General features: G+C 38.5%; 1 protein-coding gene and 1 pseudogene across 3 annotated transcripts in view; one reads left to right on the top strand and one right to left on the bottom strand.

Moving 5' to 3' along the window:
• Window positions 1-4974: 4974 nt before the first annotated feature.
• Window positions 4975-23668, bottom strand: part of CUL2 (cullin 2) — a 52760-nt gene continuing 34066 nt past the window's right edge. For all 3 annotated transcript variants that reach the window (XM_045290030.1, XM_045290029.1, XM_004702295.3), the window contains 13 exons: window positions 23003-23165; window positions 21926-22050; window positions 20867-20974; window positions 19468-19527; window positions 18555-18683; window positions 18355-18441; window positions 17066-17218; window positions 16720-16797; window positions 12797-12863; window positions 9956-10158; window positions 8260-8361; window positions 6554-6670; window positions 4975-5564 (listed from right to left, as the gene is read on the bottom strand). In XM_045290030.1, coding sequence (XP_045145965.1) covers window positions 5433-5564; window positions 6554-6670; window positions 8260-8361; window positions 9956-10158; window positions 12797-12863; window positions 16720-16797; window positions 17066-17218; window positions 18355-18441; window positions 18555-18683; window positions 19468-19527; window positions 20867-20974; window positions 21926-22050; window positions 23003-23165 — 1524 coding nt within the window. In that variant the 3' untranslated portion in view covers window positions 4975-5432. The remainder of the gene's footprint in view (window positions 5565-6553; window positions 6671-8259; window positions 8362-9955; window positions 10159-12796; window positions 12864-16719; window positions 16798-17065; window positions 17219-18354; window positions 18442-18554; window positions 18684-19467; window positions 19528-20866; window positions 20975-21925; window positions 22051-23002; window positions 23166-23668) is intronic.
• Window positions 15414-15673, top strand: LOC115869531 (annotated as a pseudogene).

The raw sequence follows: 23668 nt of genomic DNA, 5'->3' as shown, positions 1-23668 counted from the left end.
AACCAAGGTTTAATATACCGTTTTTCAACTCAGCAGCTTAACTGAAGTTAGTAAGTATGCATATTTCTGAGTGCTTCGGGAAAATGAATAAAGGTTGCTTGAATGGGAAAAATTTATTGGCTTCTTACCACGAAACACTGAGAATATTCACATTTTGTATGGAATATGGTGAGACAAAATAAAACTGTTGGGGAGTGAAATTTTTCAGTTATGGGTATATATGGATGTAAATGATCAGTTTAGATATTTTAGCAGGGGAGAATGCGTACGCAAGTCTCTGAAGAGCCTGGGAACATGTGGGTGATCTAGAAGTGAAATTTGAATACAATTTCTCCTTAAAAAATAGTGTGCAATGGAATCCAGGATAGATAAGCCCCTCAATAATAATAATTGGAGTAGGGATACCATGTGGGTAGGAGGAAGGTGGGGGACAAGGGGGAACTGATCAAAATGATCTACTTATACGCCATCCCAGGGGGATGAACAACAGAAACATGGGTGAAAGGAGGGAGTGGACAGTGTAAGATATGAAAATAATAATAATTTATAATTTATCAAGGGCTCACGAGCATGGGAAGGTGGAGGAGGGAGGGGAAAAAAGAGGAGCTGATACCAAGGGCCCAAGTAGAAAGAAAATGTTTTGAAAATGATGACGGCAACATATGTACAAATGTGCTTGATACAATGATATATGGATTGTTATTAAAAATATATAAAATTGTCGTAATGCTGGGGGCTTAAGTGGAGAGGAAATGTTTTGAGAATGATGAGGGCAATGAATGGACAAATGCACTTTACACAATTGATGTATGTATGGATTGTGATAAGAGTTGTATGAGCCCCTAATAAAATGATTTTTAAAAAGTATTTATGAGGGGCAAACTATGATCAATATGTAACTCAAGTCAGAGTCTCGGGAGATGGCCAGGAAACGAACATGCACACCAAAGCACAGCCCACCAGCACACAGAAAGGGCTCACCCTCCTTCTGAATTTACATTGCAATCTATCCTTTACCAGGTGGATTTTCAAAAGCCGCAGCATTCTGAGAGCTGTGTTCAGCTGCATCCTGTGAGATTCCTCATTGGGCAGATACGTGCCCTTTCTTTTGGTATCACTGGCAAAGGGCTAGCAAGAAAGAGCAGGTTGTCTTCTGTCTAGGTGCTTCTCAAAGACAGGTTGGTTGCTTCACTTGCATATTCTTCCAGGCCTTCCAGACCTGCTCAGACACCAGGTGTAGGATTGGACTTAAACTACTGAGCCCATCCCGACTTTTCTAGACCTCAGGCAGACCGCCCAAGACACAGCCTCCTCAGAAATGCCAACTGGCTCTATTCATTTAGATGTGGCGGCAAATGTCAGAGGGTAAAAAGAACCGAAAAGCTGAAGTCGTCGGTGATGAATACTTCTTGGGATGGCTTCCCTCCCTGCTTTATGAAGAAGGGAGCTGGTGGCCTCCACCCGGAGGGAACACAAGCCTTCCTGACTTCTTACGACACAAACCTCCACAGATTCACAAAGCTCTTTTACCTGATGATGGGAAGCTCACTCCTTTCTTGGCTGTCCCGTTCTAACTCCTAGTGACTCTATAGGACAGAGCTGGCCCACTGGGTTTCTGAGGGTACAAATCTGTACAGGAGTGAAAAGCCTCATCTGTCTCCAGTGGAGCAGCTGGGGAATTTGATCCATTGACCTTGTAGTTATCTGCCTAATACATAATTCATGACATCACCAGGGCTCCAAACTATTACTAGGGCATGTCAGTTGGCTAGCTACAACAGCCACTGTTGCTCATTTATACTGGAACCAAGTAGTGGTGATTAACTGGCAAAAATCTTGCATTCCATTCAGGAGACTTGGGTTCGATGAATGTACCTCTGTGTAGCCACCACGCCTGTCAGTAGAGGCTTGCACGTTGCTATGATGCTAGCTAGGTTTTGGTGGAGGGTTTAGATTAAGATGAACTAGGAAGAAAGGCATTTACCTGCGTTGCGAATGGGAATGGGGAAAGAATTTCCAAGACAGTATACGGACTACATGGCAAAAGATTTTCTCCACATCAACCAAGCCTACCTGTAATGAATTCCGACTTATGGGCTGGTACATCTCCTATCAAGATTGCCGAGTTTCATGGCTTCAGCCTCAGATAAGCTTTACCAACCTCGGAATACCCAACCAGTGGTCTCATTATATTCATTTCCGCTCATTTAGCTAAGGCCCAATGTGCCTTAGGTCTTTAGGATTCGTGTTTTTAAAAATCCACATCTTCACTTTGCACTTGTTCAACCAAGACTTCAGAACTCAGGAATCAAAAATTAAGAGCCGAACAAATTCCCCTTGGCAGCTAAACAGCTCAAAGTCTCTTTAAATAACAGGCTTGTGGAAAAATCACGCTATGAAATGTTGTATGGCTGTAGGTGCTTATAAATGTGACAGCCACCAACATGCTTTGCTACGAATTAGCCGAGAGCCATGTCCCTTCACCATGTACAGTTACAATAGTCTTTATACCTTAAAGAAAGCATAAAATGAAATGTTTGTCATGTATGATTTCATTAGAAGCCGTTTTCCTCTGCTAAGTCAGAGAGACCGCTCTTCATATATGAAGTCGCTTCCCTCTATCTTCACATCCACTGTAGTCAGTAGGCCCACAGTTGTGACTGGAATTTAAATTGAAATTCAGGTTCCGCAATTTGTAGCATCGATGCCTGGAAAAGTTCCTTCGTTTAGCTTCTTCATCTATGGAGAGGAATGTTTGTTTACCTACCAGGATTAGATGGACATGAAGCAGAATCGCATGACACGTCTGTCATACTGCTTGCACTCAATGAAAGTTTAAAGCATTGAACAAAAAGTTTACACCATCTCAGCACATGCAATTGTAAAATCACTTAAGAAGTCAGATATAAATAAAAGCACCAAAGTGTCAGTTTTTGTTTAAAGCAAATTTCCATATTCAACTAAGAACCTTAGTATACATTCCCACACCTGCAGTATCAATGAAAATGTTTGGTTTCAAAGGGAAAGGGGGCCGTGTGTTCAAAGACTACCTTAAGCTACAGCACTGACTTATACATTAAGTACCTGTCAATCATTATTTAAAAACTTGAGGTTTGGGCACGTATTGTGCTTTGAAAGACAGCACAGGAAACCCTTCCTGTTCATTTGTCTTCGGTTTACAGCTCTGAGTCATTTTGCTTGTGCACCTGGTGCTGCGTGCCAGGGCCAGCGTCTAGCACAATTTCAAGGGCCTGGTCCATTTCTGACTGTTCTCCAGTGTCTGGTAAAACCAAGGGTAAACGCTAGTCCTTTAAGGGGTAGGCGCTCCATCCCGTGTATCTCTCTTTAACTTCCTCCATCGCAAGTTTGCCTCATTTCATTTCTAGAAAAAGAGGGGAAGATGTGCACAAGTTTGATTAGTCATTCTGCCCATTTCGAACTACATTTCCTTGACAGCTAGAAATCAGCGCAAGGCGTAATCTAACCCTTTTGTGACCCGTGAGGCATACCTAGGGGCTTCAAAAAGTTTGTGGACTTTTAATTCCATTTTCCCATGAACTTCCCTTTTAGTGCGCACTGCCATCTGGTGGGGACCTGGGTTAACTGCACGCATGTGAAGGAATGGGTCTCTTCACACCAACCCCAGCACCAGAGACAGGCCTTGCGCCTGTCAAAACTCACACTTCCTGTGGGCCGGGGGCGGGAGATTTTTTATTTAAAATGCTTCCTGCTACCGAAAGCGCACGATTTAAACAAAAGAGTCAAAGCAGAAAATAATTAGGTCTTGAAAGGGATAATTATAAAAAATGGGAAAACTTTTATCAAGTTAGCAAAACATGGGTTTGTTTTCTGACAATGAATGTACAACACTGTTATATAGTTCGCCACTATTTGTATTTTAGGATGGTAACATGCGACCTGCAATGTCAAAGTCATAACCTCAGTAGATTTTTAAACACGTATGTGACATCAGTTAGGAAAAGTGCACTTTAATAAACCACACTATCAATGTCACTTTTATAATAAGCATATTTAAAATACAGGCTATGTATTAAATGCCATGTCGTGGTTTATTTGTTGGATAATGAGATAAGCACCGTACCTTGTGGGCAGACTTCTGGCTGTTTCTTAGGTGTTGATAATGTCATGGGGTTTGTGTTTCCTGGTTCTTTGAAGACCTTAATTGCTGGAGATACAAACTTTAAGTATTAGAAGAAAATATGGAATAGTGTAAAGGGGTTTTTTTTTTCTTCATTTGGATTAGTAGGATGGGTAAATAATAAAAATGACAACAGATCAATGTATCTTAACACTGCTGCCAAATGATATACATTGACATAACGGCATTTCATGACTCTGAGTCCCATAAAGTACCGGTATAATGCACTCTGATTTTTTTAAAGCTGTATTACATGTGTGCATTGCAAACATACCTGTGACAGTCAGCCTCTGGGTGTTAAAGAAAGAAGGGCATGGCAGAAGGCTCTGCAGGCAGGCAGGGAGAGCACCCAGTCTCACAGATCTCCTAGAAGGCAAGAAGACAGAGCTGGGTACTAAGCTACACCCAGGAGCCTCAGAAAGCTCATGAAGAGGTCTGTTTTCATTCCATCTTTTCACTTTCACTAATTTCATCTTTCATGTCTTTGAAGCTCTTTTGAGAAGAACTGATATATTTATTATGAAAACAGAAATTAAATGGCTTTTGATTGAAAAGCTCATTCCACGCCAAATGTGCAGCCACCACATAGGCCTCCCATACTTCGTGTGTACCACTCATCACTAGAAACTCCCGATGAAATCGAACATTCTTGATGTTGACATTCTTTAAGAACAAAAATCTATACAGTTTTCACGGAGGACTGAAGTAAGAAGGAGTACAAGCGAATGCAAGAATCCGGATCAAAAGGCAACTACCGCTGCATTTTCTGCTTGGAGGCTTCATTAACATGAAAACACAGAATTTGACAGGTCATCCACATTGAAAAAAAAAGCATTCTATTTCTTTATTTTTTTTATTTGACAAGCAGCAATATCATGTTTGTCATTTTAATGTAGATACAATTATTAGGTTATCTGTCATATTACAATATTTAGGTTTTTAAATTTATGTCCTTTAAGATACATTTAAAAAAAAACACATCAACTGCAAACGTGAAAGGGAGAGAAAGCATGGTACCCAACCAGATTCCCACATTTCAGCAACACTTCACTCATTCATTTCATAAAGTCTTAAGAATGTCACAATGGCATGAGCTTGAAATATCTATAGGCATTTTCCTTGACGCTCATGACGTGGCACTGGTGATGTAAACAGCAGAAAAACAGGGGCTGCCAAATGACCAAATTATGGAGGCACGGGCCTGCTTTTTCCCACAGGAACACCAAGGTGATGGCAATGATCTTCTTACACCCACACGTGGAGGCGCGCAAGGTCACGCCACGTAACTGTATTCATCCGCTGATGCTTGGCTTCGTTCGATGTACTGTTTGTCTATTAGAACTTCAATACACTTCTTAATCATGCTGATACTTGGATTAAACCTAGCTCTTGACTGGCTAATCACCTGTGTAAGAAAGAATCGGATGTCAAACTACCGCTCCTTAATGGACCACCATCAATCAGCTATTATAGAACCTTATATTTATTCAGCCTTCTGAGCTCTACATCTGTATAGGAAAGACAGTTAAAATAAAGAAATGAGATAAAGCCAATAAAATCATGGTGAGTACACTACGCATGATATTAAACTGAGTAGGGGGAGCAGGAGGAGTGAGATTAATTTTGAAATGTCTAAAAATAATCTATGCAAAGTAACTTATACTATGAGGGAACAGATGTGGAATATAGATATAGAAAATTTTAGTAATATTCATATAATTAAATGAAGCTATATTGTAACAATAACAACAATCTAAGTACTTTCATGCCCCAACCTCTGAAACATTCACATCATCTCTACTTAAATACCAGTTCTGAGCGTAGATTACAATTTCTCAAAAATCTTTCAAGAACAAGTCCTAAGTCAAATCTTCTACAAGTTATCATAGTACTGATTATGTTTACTTATTTATTTGTTGGGTCCACGTGAGAGTGTACATTTTTCCGTGAGCAGGAGCCGGCCTATTTGTGCTGCTCTGCATCACATATGTTCCCAGTGAGTGGTCTCGTCTCCTATGTTAGAGTACATGTCTGCGATGAACAAATGTCTAAGGTGGCCCCTTTTCTTCAAGAACTGGACAGAAGTTAGAGTAAATTAGACTTTTAAACTTAAGCCACAGTAAATCTGAATAGGTCACTAACATTGCAGGTTTTCATTATGAAATGACACATCTCTTTATGGTGGGACTGTGGGTTAGGTGTTGGGCTGTTCAAACCAACCAGCGGCTCCTGGGGCCAGAGATGATGCCGCCTGCTCCTATGAAGATATCAGCTCTTAGAAACCCTATCTAGGGTCTCTCTGCACGGAATCCATTCAGTGGCAGTGAGTGTGAGTTTGGTATATGGAGAGCCTATTATTTCTGCATCAAAGGTACGTCATGGGAAACACTTCACCTCTTGAATGAGGGCGTTATGCCGAAGCACTTTTCGAGCTTTCATGATACGAACTATAGCGGCTTGCAGGTACATCTTCCGGTCTTCATCGACAGCACTTCTCGTCTGCTCCATTTCCTGTTTTACAGGAGGGAAAATGAGACATGAAAGTCACCAAGCATGTTTTAACTCATTTTATCAATGAGTTCACATAAAAATCTCCAATTAGTACCTAGCATCAAATTATCCAGTTATGACATGCTTAATATCACCATGTGCCTATATTGGTCTATATATTATTTCTAGGGTTAAAGCCAACGGGTTATTGGAGAAAAGGTAACTGTATTGTTAACATAATTAGGCAATAATAAGCCTGGAATGACACAGCCATCATTTAAGAAACCACTGTACTACCCATGATGACAGACTCTTCACCCCGGTGCAGTCGCCGGCTACAGACACCCTGGACCAGGCGTCACAGGGAAATACTGTGAAGGTTTGTATGGGGCTCAAGGGGCGAAGCTAGGAAGAACCGGTCACAAAGGGTTAACTCGGGGAAGCTCAAAGAAACCCTAGAAGACCACATTATGGCAGTTTTTAAAAGGCAAAGTATAATTCTGATATTGCAAGTTATTATTCATTAGCCTGGGAAAAAAAGTAAGACTATGCCTAGTTTAAAAGGGTAACAAATGAATACAATTACCACTTGTCTCCCCCGTGGGGCAGTGAATCTCTGCGAGAAGGTCTAACTTATCACATGCCTTCGCATCTTTCACCAAGCCCAAGGTCAGATAATACAACCCAGCAATCAGGAGACCTAAGTTGTATGAACAGTTTTTCCCTGGACAAATCAATAATAACCGCTGGCTGAGAGGCTCACAGGTAGCATGTGTTTGTTACTGGATGTAAAACTGGCTCACCTGGGAGTTTGTTTGAAGTGTGGAATGTTGGCCCCCACTCTAGACTCATTAGACCAGAATAGGACATTAATATGACCCCTCGGTTGAAAAGTATTCCTCTATGCACCTACCTTTCTATGATATAAATAAATCCGAGTGTAAAAAGGTGCTCGACTATCGGTCGAAATCAGTTTCTCAACCTTCCTAATGCCGCGACCCTTTAATACAGTTCCTCATGTTGTGGTGACAACCCCCCCACCCCACCACCCGCCAAAACCATAAAATTATTTTCGTTGCTACTTCATAACGGTCATCTTGCTACTGTTATGAATCGGGCGAGCCCTGTGAAAGGGTCGTTCGACCCCCCAAAGGTTGAGAACCGCTGGTCGAAATGGTGAATGACCCAAAAGCACCTCGGAAGATAGGCCTGGCGTCTCCTCTGAAAGCGCTATGGAGTACTGTACTTTGCATGCCTGGATGAGCTGCTATTGGCTCCACAGTGAGGACGCGTAAACTTGGAAGGGTTGGGGGAGGGGCGGCAACTATGGTCACTTTATTACTTCTCAAGGGAAGGATTTTAGAAAAATAATGCAAATCAAAGCTACATCTTTAGGATCAAATGTGATGAACCCACATCTTTCTTCCTCTGTGCTCATGACTACCTTAAAATCTGACAGATTTTTTTTTAGGTTTATAGGACAGCAAATGCAAAGAACTATCTGTATTATTAATTTTGGAGGGCAATGTTTTATATTATCTCAATGTTAGCACTTGCAAAAAAGTCAACACTTAAGATTTCGAACAGAGATGACATTTAAAAGCACTTGCCTGTGGTGTATCTTTCTGCATCGATGTAGTGATTTTAAATTTTGTCCTTTTACTGCTGAAGTTCATATTTAATGAAAATGATGATTCTATATCGACGTCCTCCTATATTTTAAAAAAATTTCACAGCTTTGTGAAAAAGGAAACTATGAAATGAAGAGCTTGCTGCTAACAATATACAGAAGACTTAAACGGCCAAGTAAAAAACTTAAACTCTCATAATGTTCACATCATAAGGATTATTTTAAGAGAAAAGTAAAACCAGAAAATAAGCACACACACACACACAAAGATCTTTCTTCAGGTTACATTTGCCAGAATTTCAAATCAATTTGGACTTTAGGAGTAAAGCTATTTTCTGGTCCAGTTACCATATACACTACCTTGGAGATAAAACAGCAAGTTTAGCTCAGTGAATTAAACAAGCAGAACTGAACACCTCAACCTTGATAAAATACCAAGGCTCGTCATTTTCCACAACCTCCCAATTTGGAAAAACAAGCATCGAATTCTTAAAAATTCTGCAATGAAATATCTACAGGTCAGTAAGAGGAACGATGACATGAGGGAAAAACATACACCTTAGAACAATCAACCACGTGAGATCAATTAGGGCAGTACTTGCCCAGAACAAGATTCAGAAGGGTTAGGAAAGAAAGAGGAATTCACACAGGAAACACAGGAAGGAAAAGAATAAGTGAAGATTCACTGGGTGATGCACGTGAGGGGACACTGTAACCAGAAAATGAGACAAAATGTGCGTGAAGTAAAGACTTGTATTTAATGTGCAAACAAGCCACCTGTGTTTAATTTGTAAATTTCTGGGCAGCAAAAATAAGATGCTTTATAAAAAAAACTAAATAAAACCCTATTAAGCACTAGGACACTACAGAATTTAATATCGTGTTAAGATTCTGAAATCAGAAAAATTAAGAACCATTTCTCAAATTAAAGAGGCATTGCTTGAATTATAGAATATCTGCTATTTATAGCTGCTCAATATTAGCCTAGTTGGGGGAAGGGGGGAGGGAGGGGAAAAATGAGGACCTAATGTCGGGGGTTTAAATGGAGAGAAAATGTTTTGAGAAACGATGTACAAATGCGCTTTACACAATCGATGTGTGTATGGATTGGAATAACAGTTGTATGAGCCCCTAATAAAATGTTAAAAAAAAAAAATATTAGCCTAGTTATCATCTTAAGGATATCATGAAGTCATGCGGAAAGCTGTAGAGTCTTCATTTCACAAAATAAAAAATGAAACACTTCTATCTACAAGAATTTTCTTTTAGGAACAATTTTGGAAGCTTTTGTTTTCTGCACCATGTAAATATCAGGATATGCTATTTTTTAAAAAACAAAAACTTTACCTGATTTTAAGACCTCAATCAGAATTTTTTACTTTTAATTACAAATTAACTCTTCTTCTAGTAAAATTTTAGAGTATATATATATAGACAGCATCAAACGACAAAAGGCAGTGTATGCATCTATGCATGTCTATACACACAGGCACAAAGTTACATACTATTCTCTAATTTCTCAAATTCGGAGCTCTATTTTGCGGTGCATTAATGTAGCTGGTGTATGTGTTTTCCAAAACACAAAACATTAACAAATATCACCCTACTATTCAAACTGAATCCTCCATGGAAGTTTTGTTTATAATGTGTAGATTTCTGGAAATACTCTGACAAACCTTTTCTGAATCGTGGTTAATCATTTTTACGTCAAGTAATGATTTGATGGTTTTTGTCAGTTCCTTTTCATTCATCTGGGTGCTGTCTTGAAGTTCTTTATAGCTGACCACCTCGCTGTTGTTAAAAGCAAGAAGAACTGCCATTTGATATGTTGTGACCATGGCTACATATGGTTTGCCCAAATAATTCATTTTAACTTCACCTACAATTAAAACAAAAATTATAACAGTAAACTAATCATTCAAGGAAACATTTAAATTCACCTCAGTAATAAACAATACATTTTATCTTCAAAGAGGGTAGTAGAGATTAAGATGTTGGTAGCATCCCAACTATAAATCCTTTCTTTCTGGACGCACTTCCCCCTCCTGCCTTAGGGTGAAGAGGATTCTCAGTTTTGAGCTATGGTAACTTGTGCGTAACTATGACCTGAAACCAAACTCAATACCACTGAGTCAGTTCTGAGTCCTCATGACACTGTAGGACAAGCTGGAACTGCCCTGTGGGTTTCAAAGGCTATGAATCTTTACAGGAGTGGGTAGCTTACTTTTTCTCCCATGAAGCAGGTGGTGGGTTCGAACCACTCACCACCCTGTAGTTAGCAGCCCCATTACACTACCGAACTCCCTAAGTAGTTTCAGCAAATACACAGCCTAGGGTATTTTTGTTGTTGTTATTGTTACTTTTTAATTACAATTTGAACCAGCATGAGATTTGATTTTCAGACTCAACATCTTGAATCAATCAGGCTGCATTCCACATGCACTTACTCCAGAGGCTATATTTTCCTGTGGTGACAATTGAGAACTCTGATCAGAATTGTATGTGCTTGTTTAGAGCCTGGTGCTCAACCTTCCTAATGCCACAACCCTTTCATACAGTTCTTCCTGTTGTGGTGACCCCCCCCACCATCAAATTATGTTCGTTGCTACTTCATAAGTGTAATTTTGCTACTGCTATGAATCGGGCAACCCTGTGAAAGGGTCGTTCAACCCCAAAAGGGGTCATGACCCACAGGTTGAGAACTGCTGGTTTAGAGTATGCAATTAAAAATGCTAAAGAAAAACCAAATTACCATATGAGAATCATATTCCCAGACTCCAGTCCCTATTATTATCATTATCAATTATGAGTTGGCTAATTCAGGTCAAACAACAATTAAAACAAACAAACAAATAAAAAACCCTGGCATTCAAATAAAATTTTCAAAATGATTCCTATAGGAAAAAAATTCCTAACCTCTGTTTTCATGAAATGAGAATTCATATGAGTTAGAATATCTGATTAATACAAATGATTTTTTTAAAATCATTATTAGCAGTTAGTAAAATGAATCCTTTAAAGGCTGCTGAACTAACTCACAGTGACGTTTGGAAATGTGAAGAACAAAATACCATAAAAACTGTATTACTTCAGATGTGCAATGATTGCTCAATTACGTGCCATAAACAAATAAAGCAACGAACGCATCAGGCACCAAGGTAAATTAGCGATGACGTGGAACTGTTTCATTGAACTAGAAAAGTTTGATCCCATGGTATCATCGCTGATCGTTTTCTCTCTAGTGCTAACTATCCACTAGTGGCTTTGACCATCAGCAATGTGTTCTCTTGCAGTTTAGGAGATCCGGGGTGCCTGCTGACTGTGGAAATGCTTTCTCTGTCTGCGTGTGAGGAAGGTACTTGTCTCTGAGTCTGGTCGGAAGGGACAAGTTCAGGACTGAAGCACGGTTGCCCGAGAAAAGGCTCAGGGGGCAGTCCTTGCTATCCTCAAAGGATGAGCAGGACACAATGGAAAAAAGTCCTCAGTGGAACATGCCTGGCCCTTTCCTCGACAACGTGGGTTCCAATTTTCTTCACACTTCCTAACGCCCCTTGATTGCCCAGGTCCTTCGTCTTTAAGGGCAGTCTATCAAGACTGGTCCTTTGGAATGGCAACAACCAGTTGGCCTCGCTGCTTTGAATTTAATTGGCCCAGGTGATTCCCTCAGAAAGCACTGTTTTGAGTGTACTCTTTTTCGGATGGTACCCTATGGAGACTAAGAAAAGTATACTATTGAGAGAACATGCTCACAACCATCGCTAATCTTATATTAAATATGTTTTATTTGGGAAACAATGCTTTCAACTTACCCTTGTGAGTGGACAGAAAATATTAATAAAGGTTACTGTACAATTTCTAAGACATATTAACATATACACTCTTTGATGCTTACACAAGAGGAAAGCTCATTCAGTGCCCATTTCCAAGCATAGTTTTAGCAAAGGTGAGGAAATGTAAGCATTCCACTAACACCTCCAGGTAACTAACAGCAACTGCATAATCCAGAGTTATTCGTGTACTAACTAACTACTGTTAACTTAGGCTGCTATATGCCACTGTTCCCAAGAGAAGTCATGTAAACTTAATTTTTTCTAAACTGGAAATTGAGACTTTCTGGGGAAAGAATTTACTATTGTAGTTCATGCAAGTCCCACCAATAAAGTCACGATGCTATTGAAAGAACTCCCAAGGACATGTGACATACTTAGAAAAGGCTACTTAGAGTGCCTGACTCACATAGCCTGAGTTTCTTAGCATATAGAAATTTTCTATAGAATGTAATGCACAATGATGAAACTTAGAACATTTCTAACAACAAACATTAATGCAGCACCTTAAGCAGCACAGGAAGCTGTACTGTACATATTTCCATTTGTTGCTTTAATAGCAACCAGAAAAGAAATTGGATGGGAAATGGTTAAAAACTATAAATAGGCTGTAAGAAAAAAAAATCAAATTATTAACATAATCCTATCAAATAAATTTCATTAAATCAAATATAGATGAATGTATTTTACCTGTACAGAGATAATGTAACCATGTAAGTTTCCGCCCACTGAAATGTTGACTATAAAATAATTCGAACTGTAAGAAAATACATAAAATTATTTTCAGCTATTATAACTTACTGGACTATCATTATGCTACAAACAGTTTTCTTTATAAAGTTCATGTTAGAAGGAGGGAAGGGGGGAAAGGAGCTGATATCAAGGACTCAAAAGAAAGAAATGTTTTGGATATATTGGTGGCAACATGTACGAGTGTGCTTAATAAAATTGAATGATGGATTGTCATTAAGTTTTGTAAGAGCCCCCAATAAAATGATTACTAAAAAAATTTAAATAAAATTTACAAGTTCAAGTTAGCGCACAGATAACAGGCCACCTCCACGGAGTCACTGATCAATTTGACACAAATAGTAACTCACATTTTTCACTGACAATTTTACTCAGAATTTTCTCCAGTAAATCATAGCACTGCAAATTTGGGTTTTCATACAAATCCAGAAATCACATAGTAATGCATTATTGTTTTTAGATAATATTAAACTCAATAAATATGAATTACGGACCAAAACCAACACCGTGTAAATTTCCACGTGAAAGTATAAACTATGCTTTTCATTATTCATCTATTTGCCAACATCACAGTGCCAGTTAGGAAGAAATTGAAGAATCCTAACAGCTTATTTCTCTGAAATTGATCAAACTTGCAATCAAGACACACTGATAATTATTGGACTTTTGAAAATTGGAACCAAAGACGAAGGCTCAGTAGTTGGGAAAAAACATGGCTTTGGTGATGAAAATGAAGCTGGAGATTTGCATTATCGAATTCCGCAGGACTGATGACTTCATTGCAAATAACTTTTTATGACAATTTAAACAATGACAACATCTAAGAGATGATGACGGATCTTAATATCATCTACCTAAACCAAGCAAAGGGCCAATTGTAGAAAAGATCATCAATGCTCACATGCAAGTTCAGGCTGAAGGAGAGGAAAATTAGAAGTGCATGAGAGCCAAAATATAATCTTGAGGACACCCCATCTGAATTTAGATATGAGGCGGAGCCCCCCCTCAAAAAATGGAATTTATTTCCCCAAGCTATGTATTTAAATTTTTTTACAAAATGACCTTACACTTTCAAAGTACTCTCCATTACACTTAATACATTTGTCAAATCTGAAATTCCATTCTTGGAAACATTTTTCACTCATTTGTTTGGATGCCTGTCAGCACCTCCCTCTTTTCTCCCTTCACCTCTTCTACTAGTCAAATCGCTGTCTTTTCATATTCCTCTTCATTCGTGGAAACAAAAAGAAGTCTCATGGAGTGAGGTCAGATGAGGTCAGAAGCATGGGGCAAGAGAGGCAGGCAGGTTTTTTTGCCAAAAAGTGACTTGCTGAGATGGCTGTGTGAGCAGGTGCATTGTCATGGGGATAAAACCAGTCCCCTGTCTGCCAAAACTCAGGCCTTTTTTGTCACACGCACACTGTAATGCCATCTTTTCAGAACCTCTAAATAGAAAGCTTGATTAACAGTTGATCTACTGGAACAAGCTCCAAATGCACTATGAATTGACATTTCATCCAGGAAGTTGACTGACGTCTAGAACAAGGTTTTGTCATCAATCGACATTGCACCTTTTTTAAAACGAGAAAACTACTCATACACTTGAGTTTTTTGTAAGCTGTGTTCAACATCACAACAGTTTCTGCAGCATTTTTCCCAAGCAGGAAACAAAATTTCACAGCCTCATACTGTTCTCTTAAATCAGCCATCATAAAAAATGAGGTTAGAGAGAACCAGCTTTTACGAAAAAATTCACTGTAACCAGAGAGAACCTTCCCAGGCAAAGCCACTGTGTGCTCTAGCTCAGACCGAGTTTCCTGATGCTCACCTAGAGGGAAAAATGCATACAACGATAACTCTGCTCCGTCCAGTACAATTCCAGTTTGGGGGTACCCCTCATATATAACCTAACATCATCATACGCGAAGTAACAAAAGGTCACCAAAAAGACAGGAGAGCAAAGACCAGGGTGGATGTCAGAAGAGGCTCTGCAACTTGCTGCATGCGGCCCTTGTTTCTTACAGCTCTCCACCTGTCTCGGCATCAATCAAGGAGCTTCTCAGCTCAAGGCCCAGGTCCAGAGGAAGCACTCTGCTCTTTGGTAGTCCCTTTCTCTGCCTGCTTGTCTTCTAAGATAAAAAAGTGATACAGGCCACCCCCCCAGCTACTTCCCCTTATATGTAGCAATCTTGAACATAAAATAGTTATCACGAATGGAAGAAATCAATGTGTAAAAGAGCCGAACATAAAATTTCAAAGTGTGCACTGATGAAACAAAAGGTATCCTGAAAATGGCATTAGGAACCCAGAATGCAAGAACGTGCCTAGCATTTCTCAAGCTGAAAGAAAAAAAAATCCAAGCAATGAATTGCAATATTCAAGGATTCTGTGAGCAAACTACCAAAAGATAAAGGAGCCATTAAACGGACAAAGAAGGAATATACAATGTACCAAAAAGAACTGGTTGGCCTTCAACCTGAAAAACACCCTTATGGGTCTCGTCTGAGGTCACATTGAGCTGCCTGCGTTTTGAAGGGGCGCTTTACCAGTCACCCCCATGGCAGAAGACATCAAGACCAAAGCCAAGAACTACCGAACTGTGCCTTCGGACAGCCGCTTCCCCAACCAGAACCAACCAGGAACTGCTGGCAGAACGACTTGGACTTCTACCGCTGTGAGAAGGCGAAGAACGCCAAAGGGGGCGACGTCTGCGTGTGTCAGTGGTATCCGCGTGTGTACAAGTCCCTCTGTCCCATTTCCTGGGTGTCCGCCTGAGATGACTGCCGGGCAGAAGGCACAGTTCCTGGGAAGATCTGAACTGGCCCTCGTTCTCTCCTGGGATCCTGACTCCTGACTTAGCTAATAGTACAAACTCACTGAACACGTGTAAAAACAAAACCACCCGTATGCTATTGATGTTCAATGTACCTGAACCTGCACTGTACACGTACAGCTCTTTACTGTCTTCGTTAGGACTGCCACTTCAAAGTGAACACACCCAAAACTAGGTTATCTTCCTAGATCCAGACGGAGAGAGAAATAATCATTGCCCCATATAACTTTATAGTTACAGGGAAATCCCGTACTTATTTGTAAATGGGAGGGTCTTGCATGTGGGTTATAAAATTATCCCCGGAACATAATTCTTTCAAAGAAACTTGATTTCAGATGGCCCCCAGTCTGGTCCTTGGCAAGTTTGAAGAGTCACGAGCGGTTCTATTCTGAAAGCCTATCGTGTCTAATCACACGGTTCGTGTTTCTGGCTTGGCCAGCCCCTCAAGCTGAGTTAGCGCCTTAATAGAGAGGGCTGGAGCTTTGAGATATGAACCTGACCCTCCAGGAAGGAAGGGGGCTAGAGACTGAGTCCAACCCCTTTGCCAGCAATTCAAACAACTACGCCTACAAAACACAAAGCCTCAGTAAATACTGTGGATGATGGAGCTGTGTACTTCATCTCTTTACCCTTGGGACCCTCCCAGATCTGATTTGTATCCTTCTGACATAATAAAGCTGTAGTGATAAAATTGCATTTTCCTGAATTCTTTGAGTCATTCTAGTGAATCAAATCTGAGAGTGATTAGCTGTGAAAATTCTTGAGTTAGGGCAAGTGGTGAAAATAAGAGAATAATCCTGGTATTTGAAGGACAGTCTTATGCTGTTGGGCCAATGCATAATATTTACATAGAAACTTTAAAAAACATATGTACAAATATGCTTGATACAAATGATATTCAGATTGTTAAAAGAGCTATAAGAGCCCCCCCCCCCAAATGATCTTTTTAAAAGCAAAAACATTGAAAGATATATAATATGAAGATAATTGGGATTCCTTAAGTCTCCTCACACATTTTCTGCAAACTTACCATCTGTACACTTTTTTCCAATTCTTGGGGAATTGCAAATGTAGATGAGGGGGCCTGAGTCAGGGGCCATGCACCAGCCTACACAGAAAAAAGAAAGCATAAATTAGATCAATATGCTCTAACTTGAAAGCCAATATTTTAAACTTAATATAAGAACTAAACATCTTTCTTCTTGCTCAAAATTTTTATAAAACCTATGGACATTTACCACAGAATATTTGACTCCAATGTAACTTTGGAAGAGACACAATTGACTGACTAAATGAAAAGTCCAACCAGGAATCTATTTATTATCAGAGTAATTGCAATGATTAGTATAAACCCCCACACAAACAAATAGCCATACCTGTAAAACATATATTTGAAAACTAATTCCCAAATCTACGACTGTGTCTTGGTTTTTGATGAAGTTGTTGAACTTATTGTTGAGATCAGCGCTGACACTCATATCTGTATACATCCGGTGCAGCTTGCTGGTAAACTCATAACCACAGGCTTGCTATTAAAAAAACAAACAAACAAGTGTGCCTTGTTAAGCTTTAATATATGGTTCACAAAGAAAAAAACAATCATAGATTAATAAGAACTGGACACTACTATAACAGTATTATAAATATTTTATAAGGTTATCAATATAATGCTGCACATCTTTTTATATTTATGTAAAAATATGTTGCCTTTTCAATAGTCTACACATCCCACTATTCGTATGAATGCACTATTCTATGAGGGTAGGTAGATCTACTAAGGCTCAAATTCGTACATGCACCGGATGATTCCAAACAAACTGTGAACTACTCTGGGTTCAATGGATGATTTAAGTCCTCTCAGTTAGTCACGTGTCTTAGCCTCTGTACAGAAGATCTTTTTTAAAAGGTCCTATCAAAATGGTGGCTTCTAAGAAGTCACTAACACAAATTGGGCCAGTTAAATTTAAGGCAGAGAGGTCAGCTCAGAAGGTTATGATGACTATTTGGGGAACTCCAAAGAGGTAGTCTTGATAAGATGTTTAACTCAATCATGCTACAGCTTTGGTCTTGCCCCTCTAGATTTATTGTGGATCCTCAAACTCAAAGCAATAGTTAAAAGGAACATGATTAGTCCCTTGAGGGTCCCCAAACTGCTGTTAGAATTCTTCAGGGAAGTGTTGGAAAGATGGATACACAACCTTCAGATGTGTATCGATCTAAATAGAAGAGATATTGAAAAATAAGAGCTTCATATTCTGATATTTTATATAAAGGTTTCTAAGGTTTTATAGCAATCCTTTTTGACCAACCCTCATACAATTTAACTACTCCTGTTGATTAATTATTTCCTATTATTACAAATAATGCTACAACTAAGAAAAGAAGAAGCCTCCAATAAGCACAGCATTATTTCAAGAACAATACAGGAGGCCTCACATTCCCTGATCCTAAACCTACTTTACAGCCCAGTAGAGTAGGAAGAGCATCCTGGTAGTAGTGCAGGACATTTACATTAACTAATTAAACAGAATTAAGAAACCAGGAGTAAACCAATTCATCTATGGACAACTGATGTTTGGCAAAAGCCAAGGTCCATTAAAAACTCAATTTCTAGAAGGAACATTTCTGAAGCAAAGACTTATATTACCTTTACACCTTACCTTACCTTTAATTTATTAATCATGGCTTCTTCCGAATCCATAGACATAGACAAACCATGAATTAAACGTTTCGCCAACATTCTTGCGTAGAACTTCAAAAAAAAAAAAAAGTTCTGATGATTTGAAATTCCAAAGTAAATCAAAGCTAATAAACTACAAAGGACTTAAGAAAAAATTACAAAGGACTTTTGTGTTCATAGTTTACCTTTTGAAAAACATCCTTATCATCAATATATTTGAAAACGGTGATAAAGCTTGTGAGTTTGTCTTCGACTTCATTCTCAGTCATCCCTTTTGCTGATTTCTTTAGTAAGTTGTCACAGTACTTGGCAAGCTTAAAAAAAAATTGAGACTAATCTTATAAAGGGCTTTGATGTACATCCCATGTTTCAAAGGAAGCATATTATCAACAATATAAAATAAGCTCAATTTATAGGGGCTTTATTATTCTAAAACTTGTTCTTTAAAAAAAATGATCAGGGGAGGGAGGAGCGGACACCCAAAGCCCATCTGCAGACAACTGGACACTCCCTTATAGAAGGGTCACAAGGAAGAGATGAGCCAGTCAGGGTGCAGTGTAGTACCAACGAAACATACAACTTTCTTCTAGGTCTTTAATGCTTCCTAACCCCCACTCTCATGACCCCAATTCTACCTTACAAATCAGCTAGACCAGAGCATGTATACTGATGCAGATAAGAGCTGGAAACACAAGACATCCAGGATAGATAAACCCCTCAGGACCAAAAGTGAGAGTAACAATACCAGGAGGGGAAGGTGTGGGGAGAAAGGGGGAACCAGTCGCAATGATTGACAAATAACCCTCACCTCCAGCAGAAAAGTGGGTGAAGGGAGACAGTAGATGATATAAGATATGAAAATAATAGTAATTTATAATTTATCAAGGGTTCATGAGGGGAGGAGGGGAGCGGAGGGAGGGGCAAAAAAAAAGAAGCTGATACCAAGGGCTCAAGTAGAAAAAAATGTTTTGGAAATGATGAAGGCAACATATGTACAAATGTGCTTGATACAATTGATGTGTAGATTGTTGTAAGAGCCCCCAATAAAATGAGTAATTAAAATTGGGGGGGAGGGGGATGAGACACCATCAAACTTACCAGTTCAGGTGCTTTGCAAACAGACTTGGGTTCTCTATAATTTACTACTGATGTAAGGGCCTAAACAGAAAAGAGGCCAGTAATTAACTAATAGCAATAGAGTGAAAGTACAACTGGTTCAAGATATACTATAATCTCTGTCCAAAAAACATCATATTACATAAAACTTGGCGTTTTAGTAGCAGTTGTCAGTAACATTTCCAGTTAGAACATAAGGTAGACTCCTCTAAGTGTACTCCTCATGACAATTACATGTTATCCAATGAAAATACATTGTGTGTATTTTGTATTTTTTAATAAAGTTTATAATCCAATGGACACACGAAACAAAACTGCACTGAGAAAAACCGTTTCTGAAATTAATAAGTGTTAGGGAGTTGCGGGAGCTCCAGGTAGGGTGAGGAGACCAGCCAGTCTTTAGACGGGTGCTGTGTGATACTTCACATTACAGGGCAGGTCCGTGCTGTAACGAAGCCCACTTATACAAATGAGTGAAGACAAAGTCTGAGTATAAAAACACATTTTTTAATAACTCATTACCTAACTATGAACACAGATAAAACAATTAATTTTCTCTTACAAATTTTAAAGCAAACTTCCTTGAAATATCAAAATTCCATTTCTAAAAATGCAGCAAGTAAACCCTTAGAAAGTCAGGTGTAAGGTGGATAACTCAAAACATTTTGCTCTAATAGCAAGACAGTGGTTAAGACTACACTTGGCTGACAAAATACCAATTAATAAACTATCAAGGGCTCATGAGGGAGGGGAGAGCGGGGAGGGAGGGAAAAAATGAGGACCTAATGTCGGGGGTTTAAGTGGAGAGAAAATGTTTTGAGAATGATGTACAAATGCGCTTTACACAATTGATGTGTGTATGGATTGCGATAACAGTTGTATGAGCCCCTAATAAAATGTTTTTAAAAAAAAGATAGCAAAAAAAAAAAAGACTACACTTGGCATTGGAGGAGAAACTAGCAATCTCATTTGAGTTTTACTATAATATATATTTTTGTTTCACATGTTATTCAACATATCCAGCATTCCAAAGAAAAATCCTGTACTAAAGAATACTAAAATTAAAATCAAAACAAAAATAAATAAATAAAAAGGATACTAAAATTATGCACATTTTAAATGCTATTAGTTTATTAGTAACAATTCCTCTTAAATAACAAAATGATGAGAATTCCAATAACATTCATCTAACCATTTAGTCATTGAAAAGTTGTAAAATAAAAATAAATAAATATATAAAATAAAAAATAAATTAAAAAAATAAAAAAGAAAAGTTGTAAAATATTTCTGCTTTAATTTACTGCCTACGAAAAGTAAAGACTGCAGGATGATAATGAAAGAAAGAATGTTATAAATATAATAATATAAAATTGAACATTACCTTATCCAGTGCACTCATAAAGTGCTGATCACCATTCAAAACAGTGTTGATAAGTTGGACAAATTTACCGTGTACTTCCAAAACAGACTCCACAAATAGTGTTGGCATCTAAGAATATGAAATATGAAACTATAAAACCACATTTTAACAAGTTCAAGGATAAAAATCATGCATACTAAACAAATAAAAAACCAACCTACTCTTATCGAGTCCATTCTGACTCAAAGGGACCCTATGTAAGTTTCCCAAGGCTACAAATCTTTATGGGAAACAACAGTGGACTGGCTGGTAGGTTTGCTCAGACCACCTTGATAGATATATCAAGGTATATATTTACTAATAAACTAATAGATATATCAAGGTATATATACACACACACACACAGAGCCCAAAGCTTACTTACAGCTTGTTTAATTCGGTTTTTCCTAAGAAAATTGTTTTATATACAAACACACTAAGAAAATTTTTTAGCTAAGATGGCCTTAAATGTTTTAATGCTGACATTAAAATGAGCTTGTCATCAAATATCAAAAGCGCAAGACTGACTAGGTGCCTCTGTCAAAAGAGCCTTCCGGTAACTGGCTTCTTGCTGAAGTTGGAATCCCCTAACTTAAGGATAAAGGAAAGAACCTTTCTGCCAATGGAGTCAAGTCTACCTCACCACCTTACAGGACAGGATAGAATCCCCTATAGGTTTCCCAAGACTTAACGCTTTATGGAGGTAGAAAGCCTTGTCTTTTTCCTGCAGAGGGGCTGGTGGTTTGAATGACTGACTAGCAGTTTGTAGCCCAACTGTACACCACTCTGCCACGCCAGATGGGGCTCCCAACTCAAAGGTAACACGCTACAATCTCTGAACTACTACTATGCCTATCACTTGAATAAAGCCAACCCAGGTAAGTCTAACAAACTCTAGGTTGGAAATTCTTTTAATAGACACCTGATTTGTTAGTGGTTAAAACTACGGCATTTTTTTCTTTCATCTTTTAAAGTCCAAAGAAAACTGTCACACTAAATATGATAAGGAGAAAAAAAAGTCCGGCTCTTTCTACGACTTACATTTTCCTGAGTGAGATTACTGGTTGCTCGAAGGCCCTCGTCATGGATGTGGTTTTGCAGCTCCTGAATCAGATGAGGTAAACCAGCGGACACAGCACGAAGCAAGACGTACATATTCGCCATGTCTGAGGGCGAGAAAATGGATAAGTAACTTCCGAAATATTTCAAAAAATGTCTTTGAAATAAAAAAAGAGAAAAAAATGTCCTTAAATTTACTTTACTAAGTAATGTGCTCAGTGTGCAAAAGTACAAAACCGTGTGTAAAGTGCGCGCACGTCCTTCTGGTCTCCCAGGCACCTGGGTCCACTTCCCAAGAGGGAAGCAATTTCCTTGTGACTCTTCTTCACGACACATGGCTTGCAGATCGGTAAAGCTTTACTTCAAGTTTCTTTTACTGTCAGTGAGAATGAGCATCTTTTCATATATTTAGGACCTATTTCCGTTTCCTTTTCACATCTTTTGCCCTTTATCCTGCTATCCTATGGACATCAAGTTGATTCCAACCCACAGTGACCCTACATAGGGTTTCTGAGACGACAAATCTTTACAACAACACACAACTTCATCTTTTTCCCAAGGAGCAGTTTTGGGGTTTGAACCATGAACCCCGTGATTAGTTGTCCAATATTTATTCCACAGCTCTACCGGGGCTCCTTCCCTACTATTAGGGATTCTTCATGTGTTAGCCCTCACACCTAAACAGCAGTGGGAGGGGCTTAAAGAACAAAGGAGGAAGGCGAACCGGAAACGCACTTGGAGTCTTGCGACAAACAAGTTCACCTCAAACAATAACACACAAAAATTATTATATGAGGAAAATTACTGTATTAATTTTGCCTAATCCAGCTAAATAAAAAGATTTTCTTATTGCAAGAAAAATTGGCTCTTATGATAGAAAAGTGTATACTTTTTCTGCTTTTCTTTTGATTTTAAAATAAGCTTTTACAAACACTATTCCTAATCTGTAAAATGCATATTAAATATTTTAATATCCCTAAGGTAGGTTTTAAATCTAAGATGGCTAGGAGATGGCCTAACGGTGGGAATATACATTATTTTATGTCTAGTATCACTTACCATTTTTTTTCTCTTGTCGGATGATATTATGACATTCTGCATGTAAGAACTGTAAGTGGTCTGCTACCATTCGTTGCTGACATTCATGAATCACTTTAGTATATGAACTTGGATTTAAGTATTTTCGACATCGAATTTCTTCATCTTTTAATCTGCCTAGAACCTACAGAAATATAATCTTATAGTTATGAACTAATACATTTAACTAAGATGAAAAATTTGTAATAACAGTAAGTAGCTATGTGGCCATATTGTAATAGATCAATTAAACATGGTAAGGGTAATCATCAAGACTCATGGAGTCCATTTACACCCATATTCCATAAAACATTCAAAATATTTATTTAAGTTACTTATCTACATGTCAGCATTGTCTTATGAACAAAAAAACAAAAAGCAATTTAAAAAGTGGGTGATTATTATGAAAAACTACTACAGGTAAGCCCCAGGTTATGACATATTCAAGTTTGGAAAATCTACAGTCAAAAGTACTGGATTTTTTAAATGTTTGTACATTTTATCATAATATAAGTAACTTTAATCAGCTTGCTTGATTGCCTAAATGCAACAGGCATAGGCAGTGAGGCAAGATGGAAGAAATAAACAATGCTAACACAGGCAGGCAAGAAGAGGATGTCCCAAACAGAACTTCAAACCACTGCTATT

Source organism: Echinops telfairi, unplaced genomic scaffold, assembly GCF_000313985.2.
Source record: "Echinops telfairi isolate 266 unplaced genomic scaffold, ASM31398v2 ScPeMD7_31;HRSCAF=116, whole genome shotgun sequence".
NCBI classification, from domain to species: domain Eukaryota; kingdom Metazoa; phylum Chordata; class Mammalia; order Afrosoricida; family Tenrecidae; genus Echinops; species Echinops telfairi.
The sequence above is the reverse complement of the archived record's forward strand: the minus strand, read 5'-3'. Positions and strand labels throughout refer to the sequence as shown.